The sequence below is a fragment of the Eublepharis macularius genome, chromosome 1, assembly GCF_028583425.1.
Source record: "Eublepharis macularius isolate TG4126 chromosome 1, MPM_Emac_v1.0, whole genome shotgun sequence".
In the NCBI taxonomy this organism is placed as follows: domain Eukaryota; kingdom Metazoa; phylum Chordata; class Lepidosauria; order Squamata; family Eublepharidae; genus Eublepharis; species Eublepharis macularius.
In genome coordinates this window covers 123,841,523-123,863,046 of record NC_072790.1, presented here as the reverse complement: position 1 = coordinate 123,863,046, position 21,524 = coordinate 123,841,523, and the positions used below count along the sequence as shown (strand labels likewise).

The following is a 21,524-nucleotide window of genomic DNA, read 5'->3' as shown; positions in this document are numbered from 1 at the left end:
AAAAACAGACCACAGACAGCTTAAAATATGTTTCCAGAGTGACAGAGTACTGAAAAAAAACAACCCTTTGATTAAAAGTGAAGAGATACATTCTGGCTTGATACCTAAAAGAAAGCAATGTAGGTACCAGGATAGCCTCATGACGCAGGACATTTCCCTATTGAGGCTTCTGAGGCAGATCTTAACCTGGACAACATGGGAGGAGACGATCCTTCAAGTACACTGGCCTCAAGCCATTCAGAGCGTTAAAGGAAAGAACCAGCACTTTAAATTGTGTCCAGAAACAAATGGGAAGCCAGTGGAGAACTTACAGCATGGAAGTATTGTGATTCCTGTATCTTACCACTAACAACAACCTGGCTGCTGCATTGTGCACAAGTTTCTGGGCTGTTTTCAAAGGCAGCCCCACATAAAGCACATTACAGTAATGTAACCATATGTAAGCGGAGTATGGATCACCATGGCCAGATCATGCTTTTCAAGGAATGGCCATAGTAGCTGGTATATCAGGCAAAATTTATAAAAGGCCCTACATGCCACAGAGAAGGTCTGTAGGCCAGGATCCAGTAGTACCCCCAAGTCACAAACCTGTTCCTTCAGGGGGAGTACAATCCCCTCCTGGTAAGGCTAACCTGTCAATCCTCAGGCAACTTTGTCACTGACCAGCAGCACCTCAGTTTTGTCTGGATTGAGATTCAGTTTATTTTCCCCCACGCATCACATTACTGTCATCAAGCACCTGTTCAGGACTTCTACAGACCCACCTAACTCAACAGTTACAGAGTTCTAGAGCTGGATGCATCCACATACTGGTGGAACTTTACTTCAAATCCCCTGATAATCTCTCCCTGTAGTGGTAGTTACTCAAGTCAGTGGGGTCTGGGGATTTCTTTTTTAGGAGGAGTCTTACAATTGCCTCTTTCAAATTGGTCAGAACTATAACCTCCCACAGAGAGGCACCTATTACCTCCCAGACTCATTTGACCAACGCTTCCTGGCCCAAATAACAGCCACAAAAGGCAAGCAACAAGTCTAGATGTAGTAGGTCACACACTTTTGAGCAGCTTGCTTACTTACTTCATGAGGCCACACTAACTGAAAATCATCCATGCAACTAGTTCCAGAACAGCCCCATAGTTGTCATGGTGCCCATGATGTCCTGAACTGCTCTAGTCAAGGCAGCCTCAGAATGGGCACTTAAGTCCCTAAGGACAACAGTCCTTGGGGTCCTCAATGCCAAATCCAAGAATACTTTAATCTGCTAAGGCAGGGAGAGTTGGGCAGCAGGGTGGGTATGAAAGACCCCCTCCCCTTCACTCTTCCCATTGTGAGGCAGATTTTCCCACCAGAATTCAGTTTCCCTGCTTTGACTGAGCAGCCCCAAGGAGCATGTTAGTATTTGTGGGTTTGAAAGTCTGTTTGTCCCACTCTGACACACAGATATAATTTTGGCTTTTTACCCAGCCCAGGAACTTGATGGGAAAAAGCAGGAGCCCTCATACTTTAGTGCTTGGAAGTGACACTAGAGACTATATAACATTCAAAACGAAATAACATTTAACAGGCAGGGACTGACAAGTGTAGTCAGGGGATGGAATTGAGGAGGGGTAAAATTTTGCCTGTTACATGAATTCACTTCATGTGAAGGGAATTCACTTCATGTAACAGGCAAAATGGTATCTTTGAAGCTTTTCTTCATATATTCTGGATTCTTAACAGTGAGAGGTGTTTTACTCAGTAATTTAGATACAGCAACAATGTTTCTTCAGGGAATTTCCTATGATAGTTCAGGTTTTCTGGAGTTAGTCACTTCCTTTGTGCACTTCACTCTTTTCTTGAAACTAGAGGTTATTTCTATCTCCTGAGTAGTCTAAAACAGTTTTCCCTTCACATCAGACGCTGAGTCCTCCTCAGAGCCAAACCTCCTTCAAAAACTGAGCTGGAATTAATTATCTTCTCCTCAGAAGATACAACCCTTCTATTTGGCTTGAAAGGGAATCTCAACCCACGACCCAATCACTCTCACCAAAACATACTCCCAGTTCTCTGGTGTCTGTGTAAAGCATACTTTAGCTTATGCTGACACTTAGACTTTGAATGCTTAGATAGAAATTCTTCCTCTGGACAGTAAATACTACAGTTAAGGCAAAGGAGTCTTCTCTCTTCACTCTAAGGGTGAACCTGTCTGACTTTTCTTACCAGACTCCCTGACTCCAAATCCTGTCAGAAAACCAACTGACTGCCTTCAGACTAGACCAACCAGAGAAGAAGGAGCAGCCTGTCACTCAATCTCTCCATTCTAGGGAATAGTTAACCCTTTCCCTTCCAGCTCTCTGATTTTGCAGCACTTCAGAAATCTGCTGTTAAATGCAGTCTGTCACCATGAGCAATATACAAACACAAGTCCCAAGTATCAAGTACAAATATCCAAAATTAAGGCTAAGGTAACAAGACACCTGGTGAGTGCCAGAGAGGCCCAGACACCACAGCTATTCCCTATTCCCATGCACCAAGCCACTATTACATATAACCCTAGTCCCTTTATATAAATGCCCTCCTAACCAATTCCATTTTAAACTTCTGACAGAATTATAAAAATATGGGTAATTTTCCAAACTCCTCAGCAGGTCAGTCCACAAAGGAGGAACCATAACAGAAAATGCTCTGGTACAGGCAGCTCAAGATAGGGTTGCCAGCTGGCAGCTAGCAACTGGCATGAGTCTGGTGGGGTATGGACATAAGGGAGCATCACCAGCACAACGATTTTGCATCATTTCTGGAGGAAATCTAGAAGTAATGTCATGCCTCTCTAGAAACTGACTGAAATGCTCTGGTTTTACCATAGAGTTTCAGGTGATTTCTAGAGAGGCATGACATCACTTCTAGGTTTTCTCTGTAAGTGCCATACCACTACGGCATCAGCAATTTTTAATTTTTTCTTCCACCAGCTAACAGAGTGACAGTGAGAAGTGGGGGTTGCCAGTGAAAGGTCTCCCACCATAGCAGAAGACCCGATCCTAGCAAGAGATATTTGCAGAGTAGGGCTGTCAGAAGACTTTGCTCAGATGAGATGTATCAGAAGAAGTCCTTCATGTGAATCATGAAGGGCTTTGTAGATGAATCTATGAAAACCTTGAACTGAAATTAATCAGTAACCAATACAGTGACTTCAGAACAGGTGTAATACGTATACTCCACCTAGTTCCAATAGTAATTGAGCAATAGCATTCTGTACCAATTGGAGTTTCTGGGTACCCTTCAAGAGCAGACCATAGAGTACATTATGAGGTTAATGCCTCAAGGCTACTAAGGCATGAACCTACATGGTCAGATTGTCAGGGTCAAGGAAGTGAGCCAACTGAGGCTAAATAAGGATGAAAACAAGTGCTTCTTGCAGTGGAATTAAGTTCCTTCTGTAGCAATAATGCTGGGTCTTAAGATGAAACCCTGTTCATTACTACTTAATCACCCATGAACACTTTCGTTTTACTAGATCACAATGAGTGAATCTTTTTAGCAGTTAGCTTGGCATTTTCTTTCATTAACCAAGAGATAAAATATAGAATGCTATCTAAAAATTACTTTCAGAAAACTTTCCTGCACGCGAATTGTCACCAATAACTTGCTTTTAAACCACCACCCTTTCAAATTGGTTTTCAAATAGGGCACTTATGTTTTTTTTAAAAAAAATTCCTATTTTCAACTGCTTCGTTACTCTGTTAATATTTAATGCTTTTAAGTCTCTGAAGAAAATTTTCAAACTATCAGTCCACAACAAAAAGGGGGCATATAAAATTTCCATCCTTTACAAAAAGCATTTTCTAATAATTACATACTCTTTGTATACTGGTTAAGAAAAAAATCATTAAATTCATTGACATAGTAAGTCCTAAAGAATCTCTTGTATTAGTTCTTTAAAAATCTGCATAGTCAAATCACCTTTGTACTACACTGATAAGCTGGAACGATATGAACAAGCTAAATAAAGGGAGTGGTTTGGAAGGCAGGAACATCTGCCCACAAATTCATAGCGCAGAATGTTGACCAGGAAAACATTAGGTCACATCATAATGAAGGCAGAATGCTACACATACTTTAGGAGATTTCACAGGATTAGAGCATCTAACACTACTTGAATCTGAAGGTGTGGGCACAGTCAGCTTTTGTTTTCCACACAGTGAACTGTTTCCCTTTTGCTCTCCCCCACTCAGCAGTCCAAAGGCTACTAATTAACACAATGCAAGGATTACAAAGCCAACTCTGTTGTTTTGTCTCTGGAATTTGAGGGGGTAAGGATAATTTTCAGTGAGAAAAGCAAAGTAGGCTAAAAAATGCCTTGCCTGACATTAAATTTTATTAAATAAAATGTATATTAATGCAAACAGATCATAACTAAGACACTTCTGTACAAGTCTCGATTCACTGTCTGTAGTGAAAGTGACATGGTGAAATATTTAAGTATTAAGAAGTACTGTTTTCCCGCATTAGGGAAGAGGGGAAGAGTAATCATCCCTAGTTCTTACAATAATCAAGATTTTCTAACATTCTTCAGTGTTTAGACACTATAGTAATGTCCAATATTAATCTACATAATTATACGTATATTTGTATAATGCATAATTGTTAGTCTAGGAGGAGGAATGCACAAGCAAAGAGTTCACTCTCATAGCAACAGACCATGACTACTTGAGAACTCCTCTATTACATGTCCGGTTCTATGGTAAAGGAAAGGCAGTATACATATGACTAATCAATAACTGTGATTGTTCTTTTTCATTTATGACAGTTGGTTAAATCAGTCAATGAGTCTACAGATCGATCTCTCCTTCAATTTTTGTGAAAGTTGCTAAATGTTCCACAGTGTATTGCAGGTGTTGTTCTCTGTGCTGAATTTGGTCAAATGTCTCTTGAAGCTAGGACATGATTGTTTGCTTTTAAGCTATGGCTCAAATAAACTGTCCCCAAGATTCTCTCCCCTAGCATCTGTCATCCTAAGACATAAAACGCAAACCGTGTTACCGACGACTCACTTCTTATCCCCGCACATGTGCAGTACACAGGGATAAGAAGTGAGTGGAGACAAAACGGCTTGCCTCCCCTCTGCCTCTTCGAGCCTCCAGAGGCCTCGAAAGACCCAGTGTGACTTCCTGCTGCCTTGGGGCTTCTGGAAGCTTGGGAAGGACCCACAGGCTCGGGAAGACATGGTGCCATGGCCATGAGCCTTCCTGCTGCCTTGGAGCCTGGTGCAGCCCAGCCCAGTGGACTGCTGCAGCGTGGGGCTGCCCAGCCTGGCAGCCTGCTGCACATGCGGCTGCCTGGACCAGCGCGGGCAGGGGGCAGTGGCAGAGCCTGCCCACTCCCTGCTCAGCTGGGCAGGGAGAAGGTGATAGAATCCACTTTCTCCCTGCCCGTCTGATCCTCAGGCAAGGGGGGGCCCACTATCATGCCAGGCAGCCCAGCCAGCAGCTGGGCAGCCCAGCCCAGCGGCCCTCTGAGGTGCAGGCCGTCTGGCCGGCCTCTGCAGCTAGAGCCCATTGTATTAAATCACAATAGGTTCTAGCACTAGTTACTGATATGATTGATGAAAGGAGCCCAGAATGTCTACCTTTGAGAAGGTGAGAATTTTCAGGACTTAGTGACTATAGAAACCTGATAATTGATAACCAAGTGATCCCATACAGTGGTATTAGAGATATTCCAGATCCTAGCATTTCAATATTTGAACATTTCCAAGTTAGAGGATACCTATGTGAATTGATACCAAAAAAAGTTATTTTAAGGTTCATAACAGGTTGAAGAACTGTTTTTAGCAGATGATAAAGGTATTATTTCTAGTATGTATTCTTGTTTACAGAAAATGACGCTCAAACTTCATCAAACCTTTCACAGTAGGTGGCAAAAAATTCAGGAAACAACTTAGATGATTCCACATGGAAATTTATTTTCACTTATAGCATTTCCTTCACAGTTTGCCTCTTTTGGAGAATATCTATTGAAAATTAGTTACAGGTGGCATTTAACACCTTTAAGATGGGCATAAGACCAATATCTGTATATGCTGGTTCTGTAAAGAAGGCAGATATTTTTTATATGTGGTGGACATGTATACGTACTTCTAGTTACTGCAAGCAAGTGGTGAAAATTATATCAATAGGTTTGGAAGAACAAATTCCCCATAAACCAGAGGCACTATTGCTGAATTATTTGCTGATTTATCTAGAGATCAGCATATGATTACACATGATTACAGCTGCCATACCGGTTTCTGCCTGGCAATAGAAACAAAAAAATACTCCTAGGCTACAAGATTGGTAGCTGAAAATAAAGGAGCTCTATACTTTAGTGAAAATTGAGATATTTATAGTATAGATTTTTTATGCTCAAGAGCAATACAAAGAATGGAACTAGCAATTATATAACTAGAAACAGTATCAATATTTTCAGGATGATGAAAGGTTTTGTATGTCTGTGGAGGCAGGATGAGGGGACTTAGACTAATGATGTATTTTACAAATATTGGTATCTTTTATATATGTCTGTAATTTGTTTATTTTAATACATTTATTTTTAAAAAGGGGCAAATTCTTAATGCAAAATTGTTGCTGATTGGTTTAACTTTAGATATGATTTGTAAACTTGGGAAGTTGGAGGTTTTTAACTGTAATAAAAGTACATATTTAAAAAGATTCATTATGCTAGCACAGTGATTTAAGCTCACCATGCATGCTTGCTCATTCCAGTTTTTTGGTATTCCTCCATGAAAACGTTTGCCATCATATACCTATTTCTTGACATTCCCGTGCTTCCTAAGAGTTTTCATTCTTGCTAGATTAAATGCCATTGTTTCTATGGTTATGAAAGGTAGATATAAGAAGTTACCTTATTCGGAAAGGATCTGTTTGTGCTCCTCCGGTTCCATGGATTCTCTAGTACACACACTATTAGAATGTCTCTTTCATGAGGATCTTCAACGGCATTACATAACTCCTCTTTTAATACTCTGGTCTGGGTTATTTATGTCTGAGGCAATACTCTTTTTGTTGAATGATAGGAATTCTAGAGTTACGCTGGCAGTTGTAAAATTTATCTCAGTCCTTATAACCCTTAAACAATGTATTTAAATAATTCTGCTGCTCAAGATCAGTATATCAATGAGCTTCTAGAGGAGAAATGAAAGAACTAATAAATAATCTGCTGTTCACTAAAATTTAGTTTAAGTTAATAATAGTTGAAAATGCTGATAAGTAAAAATGATGCAAGTTAAGATGTGCACCATGTTAATGTCCAATATTAATCTATATAATCATTTTAATCATATGTTTAGCTGTATAATGTATTCTAGATTTGTATAGTGCATAATTGTCTATCAGAGCTCAGTTTTGACAGGTAGCTATACCTGAGCTTTCACATTCATGTGTGTGTGACATATGAACAGGAAAATCGTTTATTTAAAACCATTAGTCTTAAATTTTAGAAAAGATGACAGAAGAATCACACACATTCAAACTCACAAAAATTGAGAGGTTTACTGCAGAATGGCAACTTGCCGTTACTATTTCAGTGACCTTACAAACAAGCAATAGGAGACATATGAGCAGCAGATTGTGAACCACCCCCCCCCAAGTATCTGTGCAATCTCTGGATTCAATTGCCAACACAAAGCTTTCATTTCAGGGGGGAAACATGCATCCTTGTTGCTGAGTAAATCATGAATATCTGTATCTTGTAAAAGATTAAACATGATACTTGGTTAAAAGTAAACAGCCACCTTAGCATTACACACATTGTGAACACCATATTTTCATTACTTGCCTCTTTTAAGTGTCAAGTTTATTTTAATTGATGATCCAAAACCATTTAAGTTCTGACACTTTAGTAGTACATGCATCAGTGTCTAACTGGGGGCACTGCCTGTATGCAAATAATATTGATGATATGATTTGTAAAAAAATTAATTATACACTTTTGCAAATATTGTGTACCCTGGGGTCCTCAGTTCTAATCAACTAGAATATATATAAATCCGCCTCTCAGAAATGCTATTGTCATTCGGTACAAAAACTAACAATGTACAAATAGTGGGATGATGAGGAACAAGCGCCAATTTGCCCCAAACCAGTGAAATAATGCAAACCAAACCCACAGCTGCTCCAGATAATGTAAAAGTATACTCTCAAAAACTCAAATCTGCAAGAATCTTTTTTCCACACACTCTGCATCAAAAACCATGATTATGATGCAACCAGCACCCACACAATCCATTCATCAAGAACCACCAGTGGGTGCACCAAAACAAGAGATATCAAGTGGGGAAATGGCAGCATGCTACATCACATGGCAAGCATTCACCATTAGCTAAGCAACATGTATGAACACAGCTACAGTACTCACTGTCCATAGCAGCACCCTATATGGATCTGGACAGTGAAATAGAGTGTAAGCATGTCTAGCTCTATAATGAGCTGTGGCCCTGAAACAGCATCTTATGATGCTTCCATGAGGTAATTTTTCCCTGCATGAGTAAGGGGAATCCCCCAAAGTGAACAGGAACATCCAGAACCAACTTCTCAGGCTGTTGTTCCCCACCACCACCACCCTTTTCTTTTCTCTAGCACAAATGGGAAAATGTGAGCAGAGCATCCAACGAACACTTGTTTCCCCCATACAAAACAACGGAGAGTGGCTGGGGGCATCTTCTTCAGGGGCCCACAGAACTGGATTCTGGCATCCAATCTTTCTGAAACTTGGGTGGGGGGAGTCAAGAGTAGGTTCCCAGCAAATCTGGTGGAGTTTGCCTAAAAAATGCCCCACCTACCCCAGCATGGCCCCAGATAGATAATGGCTGAATAAATCTGGGATTCTCTGATCTGTCTTAATTGGGTCAGAAAATCTTTCCCGAATTTCAGGAATCCCAGATGCTTTTTGATCCCTGAAATCCAGATTTCCCAGAATTTTTTTTGGTGTGCAACCCTACTACTGACAAGATTGCTGTTTGCCAACCTCTCTGACCCTTGGGACAGAAGCCAGCCTTGTGGTTTACCATGGAGCTGGATGACCTAAAGAGAGCTAGAAGATGCCTATAAAGACACTGGCAGAAAAATCATGCTGAAACTGATAAAGCATGCTACAGAGCCCATTGGAGGACCTATGAGGCAGCAATAAGAGCAAAGAAACAACAGTTGCAGAGAAATAACATCATGGCTATCCCAAATGTTCAGGGTATGTCAACATCTTCTAATCTGAACCTTTACAGTCTCAAGAACAATTAGCTGTGAGGCCTTTGCAAAGCTTTTTGCCAACAAAATAGCACAAATACACTCTGAACTGGATACCAGATGTAATATAGACGAGGTGCTTAATACACTGTCTGGTCCATGAATGGGCCACTCTGAACCAGTTCCTATGAGAATTATTGACAAGATCCTGGCATCTGTGAAGGCCACTACTTGTGCACTGAATCCTTGCCCACCTTGGCTGTTAAAATCAAGTAAGGACCACATAAACGAGCCATTGAGGTATATCATAAATCAACCGCTAACTCAGGACACCTTCCCCAGCCACTCAAACAAGCGGTTATCTGCGCACTCCTTAAAAAAAATCCCGAAATAAAAATGACGTGGCCAATTATTGCCCAGTCTATAGTCTGCCCTTTCTGGTCAAAATGACTGAGAGACCAGTAGCTGCCCCCAACTCCAGATCATCTTGGATAATTCTAGTGCGCTGGACCCTTTTCAGTCTGGAATGAGGGCAGGCCATACAGACAGCTCTAGTGGCTTTAGTGGATGATCTCTGTCTGAAAATAGACAAATGCCTTGCTTCATTATTGCTCCTCCTGGATCTATTTGTAACCTTTGACACAGGAGAGCATGCCATTTTGTTGAGGCATTTGTTTGGAGGAAGAAGAAGGTATTAGCTAATGTGTCTTGGACTAGTTTAAATCATTTCTCATGGAATTGACTCAAAGGGTCAATTGACCAAAGGGTCAGAGATCAGTTGTCTCCAGAGTGGGAATTATCTTGCAGGGTTCCATAGGGCGCAATCTTATCCCCCATGTTATTCAACCTTTAGGAGAAATTGTTAGCTTTGGAACTGAATACCATCAATATGTAGATGACACCCAGCCGTATATCTCAGTATCCATATCACCAGAGGCTGCAGTAGAAATCTTGGGTCACTGCCTGACAGTTGTGGTCAAATGGCCGAAAGCGAACAAATTGAAACTTAACCCAGATAAGATGGAAATGATGCTCGCTGAGAAGGCAGAGATCTTGAAGGACATTGTACTCCCCACTTCCAATGGAGTTAATTTGACCCTTGTAGACTCAGTTAAGAGCCTAGGAGTTATACTGCTAGAAAAGCAAGTTAAGGCAGCTGGGAAAAAATGTTTTTTACAATCTTAGTCTAGCCTGGAAGATGACCCCCTACCTTTACATGCCTGATCTTGTCACCTAGATCTATGCCATGGTAACACTGAGGCTTGACTACTGTCGTGTGCTGTACATAGGTCTCCCCTGTAAGTTAACCCAGAGACTCCACTTGGTGCAGAATGCTACAGTCCAGCTATTTTGGGGAGCTGTAAGAAGCATGAATATTACCTCCATTCTACAGTCATGCCACTGGCTACCCATCAGTTACCAAGCTCAATTCAAGGTATTGGCTATCACATACAAAGCTCTTCATGGCCTTGTCCTAGCCACGGGCCGCCTCTCTCCCTATGTTTCACCATGGCAGCTTCACTCATCTGAACAGCCTTCTGCAGGTGCCAGCTTGCACATAGGCAAAAACAACAGCTACCTATGCATGTGCTTTCTCTATGGGGCACCCACTTTATGGAACAGCCTACCTAAAGAGTCAGGAAAGCTCCCACTGTCCTGACTTTCCACAAACAATGCAAAACTGAATTATTCAAGAGGGTTTTTTACTCAAACAAGAGGGTTGTGCTATAATGAAATGATCTCAAAAAGATACATTAGTAAAGATACAGTACATAGTAATGAAATCTGTGGTCCCTAACTGTAGCATTAAGTATGATCCTACTGAGTAACTGTATGTTGTTTAATATGTCAGTCTTAGAATTGTTTATGCTCTTTTTCAGCATTTTCTGTACTCTGTATTGATTTCTACTGATTTTAAACCTTGCATATTTGCATTTATATAACTCTACTACATTGTTTATTGAAATTCCCTTGAAATTGACTGTACTAACTCACACTGTATAATCCGCCTTGAGTCTCAATCAGAAAGGCAGACTATACATGTAAATAAAAATTAAAAATTAAAATAATAAGTTGTAATTCAAGTGTTTTTTAAAAACAGAATATTTTAAGTACTTGTCGAAATTGAACTTACCTCATGTCTAGACTATTCAAAAGTAAGCATCGAACTTACAAGTCAACACTTCCAAGTGTTTTGCAATATAAAAGGAATATTTGATGTACATTACATAGTAGCCATTGCTAAGGAAGAGATATATGGTAAGAGATATTATGCAAACAAAGAAGGAAGGCATGAAAGTGTTTGTGTGTAAAGAGAGAAGTTCTTTATAAAGGAACTCTTAACTATATTATAGCATGAAAAGAAACTTCATACCAGATTTCAGCTGTTTGATATACAGGGATTTTTTCCAGAACCAATTTTTAAGGTAACTATGGCTGACAGGAGGCCACAAACTTTGTGGAAGGAGTCCATGCCCAAAGGTCCCTTTGTGGAAGGAGTCCATGCCCAAAGGTCCATTCAACACAAGGAATAACTAATTAGGTTTTTATGCTTTCCCCCAAAATTGCTTTGGGGAGTGCTCTGCCTTACTCCAGCTACTCATACCTAGTGCCGATTCCACAAATCATTCAAAGCTCATGTCTGCTATACTGGAGTTTTCTTAAATTCTTGACAAAATAAAATTCCTGTCCTCTTTCATCAGGCACAGCAAACCTGATGATTTGTGGAAGACAGCACTTCACAGAACACTAACAGCAGCATGTAACAGACAACATGCTCTAAATGAAATTCACCAAACTTCTTTCGGCCTAAACTATCCTGCAATTTTCATCTGCAGTTCATGAGCTTCTTTTGAAACAATGAAAGGTGGATCACAAAGCCCTTATCAATTTAAAATGTACACAATAGGTCTTAGAAATTTGTTATACTCAATCAAAGCAAAGATCAAGCCCACTGAAGGTAACACTGACTTTTCCCACAAATGTGATAAAGCTGAAGCATATTTATGAGAGCATATACTTTGAAAGAAAAACTGATAGCCCAATCCTGTGTTTCCTCTAAAGTAAATCCTATTCGCTTGTGTGCTTATTTCTAAGACTTAGACCCGAATGTATCTGCCTATACAAATTGCAATGGCAATTATAAAACATGGCTACACTGCTAGAGTTAAGGAAAAGCTTCAAATGAGTAACATAACACGTATATACAATACACATACAATACTTCAACTTATTTGTATTTCACATGTACTTAATGAGTCATGTGCTCGTGTGAAACACTGGATAGAGTTTTGGGATGTGCATGTTCAAAATTCATACTTGGACATAAAGCTAACAGACTTACTTTCCACCACAAGAATTTAAACCTAGTTTAGTTCTTAATCTATGAAAGCTGACTTTAAGTATATCACAAAGCCATTTCAATATAAAAAACTATATATATATTATGTAATTCACCAGTTCTCCAGCTTCTGTGATCAGTTAGATGTGATACATTCTCCTGACCTTAAGAACATACATGTTTCACTGCAACCCATTTATTCTTCATCATACAAGTCAAGCAGATCTCACTGGCATCCCTGTAATTAAATCAACAAGTTCATTTGCGCTTGGGGCAAATCTAGCCACCTCCCATGACACTGGCATTCCAAATGTTAGCATTTATTCTCAAGAATGAAGCCAGGATAAGTAGCAAAATAAATGGATACAACGAACGTTACGGGAATTAGAAGTATGCCATTTGTTTTCCTACTGAAATTAGCAGTTCTCAGCAAAATTTAGACGTTTCTTTAAATGATCAGGAATATAAAAATCAAGAACCACAATTCAGAATTGCTCACTTGCTTCAACATTCCACAATAAAATAAAAAGCATCAGATTTTAAAACTGTACATGATCAGGCTATTTAGGACTTAGTGATATTCCCACCACCCATGTAATTTAATTTTCTGCTTTAGTTACATTCTTTGCACACTTCTACCTTGCTGACGTTCTAACACATCATTGGGGAAAAAATAAATTATTACCCTTATATTACTGTCTTTAGCTCCTTAAAATTAATAAAATATCTTCAGGATTCAAAGCAAGGTCTTTAGTGGGTTGATTTTAGAGAAAAGTAGTCTTTTCGCCTATGAAGCATTGTATTCTGGTTTTTTAATTTATTTTTATTTATTACTTCGATTTATAAACCGCTCATCCTCAGGGGCTCTGGGCAGTGAACATCAGTTAAAAATCAATAAAAACAGAAAACAAAAATTCTAAAATCAACATACAATAAACAATAACAAAATTAATTAACCAAATACATTAAGGTGCAATGGTGGGGAGAACCCCCCACCCCAAAGGTGGGAGGCTGACATGGCACAGCCTCCTTCAACCACCAAACACCTAGCGGAACAGCTCTGTCTTACAGGCCCAGCAGAACGATATGTCCCGCTGGGCCCGGGTCTCCATTGACAGAGTGTTCCACCAGGCTGGGGCCAGGACTGAAAAGGCCCTGGCCCTGGTTGAAGTGAGGTGGGCTTCCTTAGGGCTGGGGACCACCAGTAAACATTTATCCGCTAATTGAAGCGGTCTCCAGGGAACATACAGAGAGAGGCTTTTCTGAAAGTACCATAAATAAAATTTTCTAAGTCAGATGTCTTTTGCACTGAGTTGTGTATTTTTTATTGGATCAGTTTCATTTTTCAAGTGTCAATATCATCTTAAAAATGGGGCTCATATTTTTAAATGCTTAGCAAATTCATTTACAAAGAAAACTGTGACCAGCATCCATTTTATTATCCTCTAGCAATAAAAAGTTACACTACTACATTGGCTGCATTTGTAAGATTAAAGGGTGAAACTTCAATGAATACTAAGGCTGAATTTTCAGGCACATTTATTTGGAAAGAAGCTTCAGTCAAAACAATGAGAGAAATGTCCAAGAATGTCACAGACTCCAAAGCTGATTAAGAAACAAAAACATGCATCTCTGCTGATCTGCTGTTTTTATAGATTACTACCAAGATCATGGCTAGAAGTTTTCCGCTAAGCGGGGGCGGGGGGAGGGAAATGTTATCTGTACTTACTGCATAACTGATAAACCAATTGGACACACAAATGGTGCTAAGACTGTACTTTTACTGGATATTCTCCAACACAGAACATGTCAATTTCATTCAGGGTCATTTCACTGACAGTAGCAAAGCATTCCTTTCCTTTAACATACCACCCTATGGGGCAATCAAGATGGGAAGTACAGATGTCAGACCTAAAAGTAGTCCTTAATTTGTTGTTTGAGGTACTTTGAAGAACTATGTCCTTTTCATTAGGAAATCCCACTCCCAGGTTTCATTAACTTCTCAGGTACACAAAGTAATAAAGAGCTAAGATTTATAACCATACAGTAGACACAAGAGGCAATACTAATCATTTGGATTTCTCAAATGAAAGCATTTTCATGCTGTTTATTTATATTAGTTTAAATAACTGTACTAATACCAGAGAGAATGTTAGATGAATGTTCAGGAACCACTTAAACTTAGAATTTAAAGAAGGTGCATGACACCTGTTAACATATATTCAAACACAACCAAGTTATTTTGAAAATTAACAACAGAGAACTCTCATTAGAATCATCTGTTCCCTAAACAATCATACTTATTTCTGAAGAGACTTTAATTGATAATTTCAAGAACTGTTGCAAGCTTAGGACTTAGATAGAGAAGGGAGCTGAAGAAGTGAGCTGTGATTCACGAAAGCTCATACCCTACCATAAATTTTGTTAGTCTTATAGGTGCTACTGGACTTTTATTCTTTTCTACTGTTGCATGCTTGTTTTCCAAACACAGAGCTCTCCTCTTGTATTTGTAAGAAAAAGAGTAAACTTGACAAAAACCAAGCATGATACAAATAGTAACCAAAATACATACTTCCAAGGATAAAATATAAATGTTATAAAGTTATAAATGTTATTGAAGAGAAATAAATGTTATTGAATATATAAATGTTATTGAAGAGAAATAAAGCTTCTCTTCGATGACATAACTATTTGAAAGACTGCAGCCTTGGGAAATTAGTGAAATGTATTTGCGCGTAAATAATCTTATATAATAATAATAATATTTGATTTATATACTGCCCTTCAGAACTTAATGCCCACTCAGAGCAGTTTACAAAGTATGTTATTATCCACACAACAAAACACTCTGTGAGATGGGTAGGGCTGAGAGAGTTCCAGAGAGCTGTGACTGACCCAAGGTCACCCAGCTGGCTTCAAGTGAAGGAGTGGGGAATCAAACCCAGCTCTCCAGATTAGAGTCCTGCACTCTTAACCACTACACCAAATTGGCTCTCTGATTAAGTGGGTCTTCCACTTAGTCATGCAAATGAAATACAAACATTAATAGGACACTTCTGATACAGGAATCCATTGTGTCTGTCTGTGCATTTAAAATGGTTTTAAAATGCTTTCCTAACTGAAGGGGTGCACAGTGTGCAGACCACAAGGTATAGTCCCTGTGGCCCACAGCCACAGCATCCATAATCAACTCTCCCTCCCCAGCAGACACCTCCTAGAAATTCTGAACCTCTTACTGAAATTGGCCAGGACTCTGTGATTGCCACAGAAACCACAACACCTTGGTGGAAAGCTGGTAGAAAGCAAAAAATCAGTACTTCTCAGCACAGCCATTATTTTGGGGGCAGGAGGGCAGAGCACGACCTCTCAGACCAGAGAACAACAGCCAGCATTCTGGACTCCCCCAAAACAGTTATGTGGGCCATAAGGGAGCCAGGAATCAACATGAAGCAATCTGCTGAGTTATGCACTGCTGTACTGCACATGTAGAAGATGTCATAGATATAAACAAATAACTAATTCTGAATCAGGCCCATGAAGGGTAGACTGAAAAACTCCACACAACAGTGCAAGGTAGAGACAAGAGTGAGATTTGCAGAAAAATCATAAACTTTTTTTTAAAATTGGGTTGTTTACAACAGCTCCAACACTGGACACAAGCACTGTCCTCATAAGCCAATTTGGTGTACTAGATAAGAGTGGCAGGACTCTAATCTGGAGAACTGGGTTTGATTCCCCACTCCTCCGCTTGAAGTCAGTTGGGTGACCTTTCAGAGCTCTCTCAGCCCCACCCACCTCACAGGGTATTGTCGTGAGGATAATAACAACACACTTTGTAAACCGCTCTGAGTGGGCAATAAGTTGTCCTGGAGGGAAGTATAGAAACTGAATGCTGTTGTTATTGTTATTGTTGTTATTATTATAAGTGCAGACAATATAAAGTATCTCACAGCCAGTCTGGGTGGGAGTGAAAGTGGCCACTTCTGGTAGTGAGATGAGGATAGAGAAGAGGCCAGACAGACAAGAAAGTGGTGGCACTCTAGCCACTCTAACCAGGGATAGAAAGCACACAAGCAACAGCAACTAGAGGGAGCATGAGGTACTGGTGCTGCTTTCTCGCTTCCCGACCTGCTGCCTCCCTACCAGAGAGAGAAAGTGAGCAAACAGCAGAGGAGACTTCCCTCTACCATCACCCTGTGAGTTTCTTGCAGGTCCCCACTTGTTCATCTCTAATAATAAATTCAATAACCTCAACATTTAATATCCATCTCTACTTTCCCCACCTACCTAACAGTGAAGTAAGAGCAATAATCTCTGAGAATTTGATCTTTGTATGTTCCCATGCTTCAATGAATTCAATAGCCTTAAGAAGATTAAATATGAACATCAGAAGTGATACTATCATAACCTGTTGGTTCTCCACAAATAAATTACAGTAAATTCTATCATATCACAGATTGTTACAAACTGTATAAGATTTAAAATATGTGGCAAGAATTGCACATGTTGAATAAACATACCTGAGATACTATATTCTCAGGTATGTTTATTCAACATGTACAATCCCTTTCCTGTCTTACATGGCAGATACCAAGAAACTAGATTTCACTTAAATAATACAGTCTGCATTGTAAAGAAGTGGGGGGGGGGACAAGAAATCACTATGGACTGTGCAAAGTCCCAGTCCTGAAATGCCAGATTAATTCTAATGTTTGATATTGGGAGCAAAGAAAGCCATCATATAGGTGTCTTCAGGTTTGTAAACATTTTTGCCTATTACATCCAGTATACAATCAAGAACCAGACAGTGCCTAAACAAGCCTGCAAAGAAGTACACATAACATATTACATTAGCTTCTGTGAAGTGATATAACTTTGTGTCCTGAAGAATGAGTTTGGCTTAGCATCAAAGAAAAGCAGAAGACTTTTCTAATTGACTTATAATTTTTATTATAGACCCAATAGACTGGATGCTGCTGCACACAGATAGTAAAGAATTTAACTAGACAAGCAAAATATACATTACATGGAAGAGTTTTCAGTGGTGGTCGAACATTCCTTTTTTTTTAATAAGAGGCAGGGGGGACTGGGGCAGTGTTTGAAATCCCACAGCAGGAAAGGATGTTAGTATGCTACTTGGAGCAGAGAAAAAGCAGTGGGGGGGGGGAACCCCACTAATGCCCCAACTCTTTGTCATCTCCCTTCTGAAGCACTATGCACCATCATTACATAAGTTCATGAGAGATGCAATTTTGCTTTTAGATTTCTAAGAAGTAAATAGCATTTTGGTTCTTTTTGTTACAGTGAATTCTCCAGAAAAGATAACTGACAACTTTTATGACTTACCGGATCTGGATTTAATGATGTTGCTGAACTCATTGTGTTCTCCTTCAGGTCCTTCATCTATATCCAAAACCTTGGCCATTTTTTTGTTTACAGTTTTGGTATTTCTCTTCAGAATTATTAAAAATCTTTCACCCAGCTCTCACAGGCTAAACTGCTTTGAAATAGATGTCTGAAACAAAATATAAACACATGTAAATAGCATGCAGCACAAAGTTAAGGTTGTACATAAGATTTACAAATACCTTGATACTTCCTGTCTATCTATCCCATATTTAAAATTGTAAAATTTACAAACTCAATTCACTTTTTTGTGCTGGTTGTCCATTTTCCAAAATCTCAAAGGTCAATTTATTTTGTATTTCAGGTATAGACTACTCTGTTAATAAAAAGGAGAGATTTAAGGAAACTGTTTGGGTTCAAGAAGAGTAGCTTTTCAGACCACGCACTTAAATTTATGACATAATTTATTGCAATGACCTTTTTAAAAAAAAAAAAAAGTTTCCAATCAGAATTGGTTTTTAAAAGCTGGAAAGTTTAAAGAATGCCCAATTCATCATAACCAGTATCAGTGATATATATAGCTACTACCAAAGTTTATTTCTAAATTTATCCCATCTTCCAATATAAAAATATTTAGGTTTTATTTAAAAGCGCTAACCTCATCCCTTGCTTGTCATAGCAATCCTGGCTCAGTCCAAAAAACAGCCTGGGAGTGGTGGGTTTGGCTTCCTTATTTATGTTCAAGTTACAAAGGAAGCAGTTTTCCAGCTGTTCCAAAGTCTGCCTGGAACAGTTTGGAGAGCTCTCCTAAAGTTACAGCATAGCTAGTTATTTGTCCCTTGCATAGTTTGGACACAGCATTTAAGTGGAATTTCAATACAGTCTCTTCTGTAGCCCTGTTCTTTTTCTCCCATTGTTCTACATATTCTGAATTCAGAGAAAACGCCTGTAGAAAGGAGAGTAGCATGATGCTAGCTGCTTAATGCATTTTTAATATTTCTTTCCCGCCCTACCCCAAGGGCTTAGGATTGTTTACAATATCATCTTTTGTTTTATTATAATCACCATGTCAAGTTTAAAAATGTTGGGAAACAGAGCTACTCAAGGCCACCCACAGCAAGCTTTATGATTAAGTATAGATCTGACCCTCTAGAGTATGTCCCACACTGACCTTCCCAAAAGCATTAGACATTTGTCCTGGTGCAAGTTTACTAGAAAAAAAGGAGGGAGGGGGAAGCAAGATATTTGTGAGATGAGAAAATCAGTTCAACTTTTTGCTTTCTCCATGTGGCTGTTTCAGTTGCCAGGCACAACTGTCAAAACCCAGTTTCAGATGTATAATCAGTTTGGATTCCACCCACCTCACCTTGCCTTTCAGACTTTCCCAGCTGTTTATAGACAAACAACCACATCATCACCACAAGGAACTTCTATTCATATCACAGTCAACTTACAAAGGTGTTTCCATGACTTTCTCTTAGAAACTATTCTAGAGTCCCTCCCTCAGAATCAGTTACCATGCCAAGTTCACACATAGGTCCAGATACTGGAAGATTACACAAAAGCAGCCCACCTATTCAAACTCTTCTTAACTATCCCAAGCTTTCCCTTTTTTCTTCGGCAGAAGGCAGCACCTGCTCAGGTGTCATCTTGCTTCCAAACAGAGCAAGCAGAAAGTTTTAAATAAAAAAAAATATCACTTCTTTTGCTGCCTTAAATAACCACTGATCCTGAAGCTACTACTTATGTGGGGAAACAGAGTCAGTATAACACACGGAGCAGCTATTCATCATCGCCAGTCCAGTGAAGGAAGCAGCAGGTGGTTCTTCCACTCACTTTACAGGATCACTCTACTGTCTGCATACACCGACATGAGACCCACTACCCATTTCTTTCCTTATCAAGAGGCTACAAGACAACGCAACTAACTCCCTCATTCAGTTTTCCTGCCCGTTTCCACAAGAGGCACAAAAGCAGAAATACCTGTCTGTCTGACAACAAAATAACTTTAAATAGTTTTGGTTGGAGCATAAATGAGACAAGCCACCATTTTGCAGGATTTTTTTTTAATCTGCAAAAGTGAGGTAATCTTTTTTGCAAAACTTGGGAGCAGGCCGCCCAAAAAACTTGAGGGGTGGGAACACAGACCTATTTAACATGCTGTTTGCATCCCATCCACAGATCCACATCACAAGTTAAATACAAATTTTCAACAGTAGGCTAAATAAAACAACCTGCTGTTTTCTCATGTCATAAGAGAAACTGGAGCACTCTAGAAACAGGATGGAAGCTGACGCTGTTCGTGCTTCATTTGTTACTGGGGGGTGAGTGGGTGATGAAGAACCCATGAAGCAGACAAACTGCACTTCCCAGGTGACTCAAACTCCCTTCTAAACATCCTTTCCTGGCGACTGCTCGTTTTGGGGAAAGAAGCCCTCTCTCGTTACAAACAACCCAGCAGCCCTTCAAGTCTCTGGCCTTTTCCACACACGCTGAATAATGCACTTTCAACGCACTTTAGTTATCCTTTAGAAGTGGATTTTGTGTTTCACACACGAAAACCCAGTTCCAAATGATCTCTAAAGAGCGTTGAAAGTACATGATTCAACGTGTGTGCAAGCAGCCTCTCTATACCTGTCCGGCCAGACGGGAGGGAAGCAACTCGGCTGCCCTTTTGTCCTCCCAGTGATCCAAGCCCAAGACTCGCGTTACTCTTTCCCTTCCGTCAATTATTCACCAGCCTACCTGCTGGAAACCTCCTTGCCCGCCAGCCAGTCACGTCCCGGCCGGGTCCCTGTCGTGCACCGTTCCAGGCGAAGCTTTCCTCAACAGTCCAACGCCAAACCGCGACCAGAGTTGAGAGCAGACCCCAAACCAGCCCACGCAACTCGCTCCAAAGTCCCAAAGCGGGGTGGGCAAGGCGAGGCTGGCGTGAATTCGCGGGGTGCGTTTTTACGCGGCGCACATTCCTTCCGTCGCTCTCCTCGCACTTTTTGAGCCTGTGGCAAGAGGAGGAAACGCCTCTCCCCCCACCGCTCCTCTTGCTCACAGGCGAGCTCCGCTTTGGAGGGGCAAGCTTGACTGCCGAGGCGGCGCCTCCTCGGCCCCCAGCCGGGACGCCTCCTTTGTTGCTAGAGGAGGACGGGTCTGGAAGGGTAACGCCAGCTTGCCGGAGGCTGCGGGGAGGACGGCCTCTTACCTAGGCGCTCCCCTGCCTCTTGCGTGCAACCACAAAACGGGGCGCGAACCGTGAAGGTTGAAGACGATTTGGCCGCTCTCTCAACTACTTTCCGCTGCGTTCAGAACTTTCTTCCCGGAACCAGAGCGCGCCGCTCGCTCCCGCAGCGCCCCCCCGCCCCGCACAGAAGCGGCTGCGCTCAGGCGCGAGGAACGTGGCGGTGTCACGTGACTTTCTCCCCGTCAATCAGCTCGAACTGCTCCCCTCTGCCTGGGACGTCCAGCGGTTTTCACCTTGGCAGAGAGGTGTGGCGAGGTCCTCTCCATAAACCCGGGGTTTTCAAGCCATGTATTAGGATTTTTCCCTAGTAACTGTGCTTTAAGGTCGCAGCCTTTCAACTGTCATGTGCCATATAAATAACTTATGGGCCATTCACGCACAAGCA

At 40.6% G+C, this 21,524-nt stretch overlaps 1 protein-coding gene across 4 annotated transcripts in view; it reads right to left on the bottom strand.

The window, feature by feature from the left end:
• UTRN (utrophin) overlaps positions 1 to 21,198 on the bottom strand; it is a 584,696-nt gene extending 563,498 nt beyond the window's left edge. For 3 of the 4 annotated variants that reach the window (XR_008598285.1, XM_054999201.1, XM_054999369.1), the window contains exons 1-2: positions 20,647 to 21,198; positions 17,902 to 18,070 (exon numbers count right to left, since the gene is read on the bottom strand). Coding sequence is in view for 3 of the 4 variants with exons in the window: in XM_054999201.1 (XP_054855176.1) it covers positions 17,902 to 17,980 (79 nt within the window). In the remaining variant the exon portion in view is untranslated. The remainder of the gene's footprint in view (positions 1 to 17,901; positions 18,071 to 20,646) is intronic. The other variant, XM_054999288.1, reaches the window with a different exon arrangement.
• Between the last annotated feature and the right edge of the window lie 326 nt (positions 21,199 to 21,524).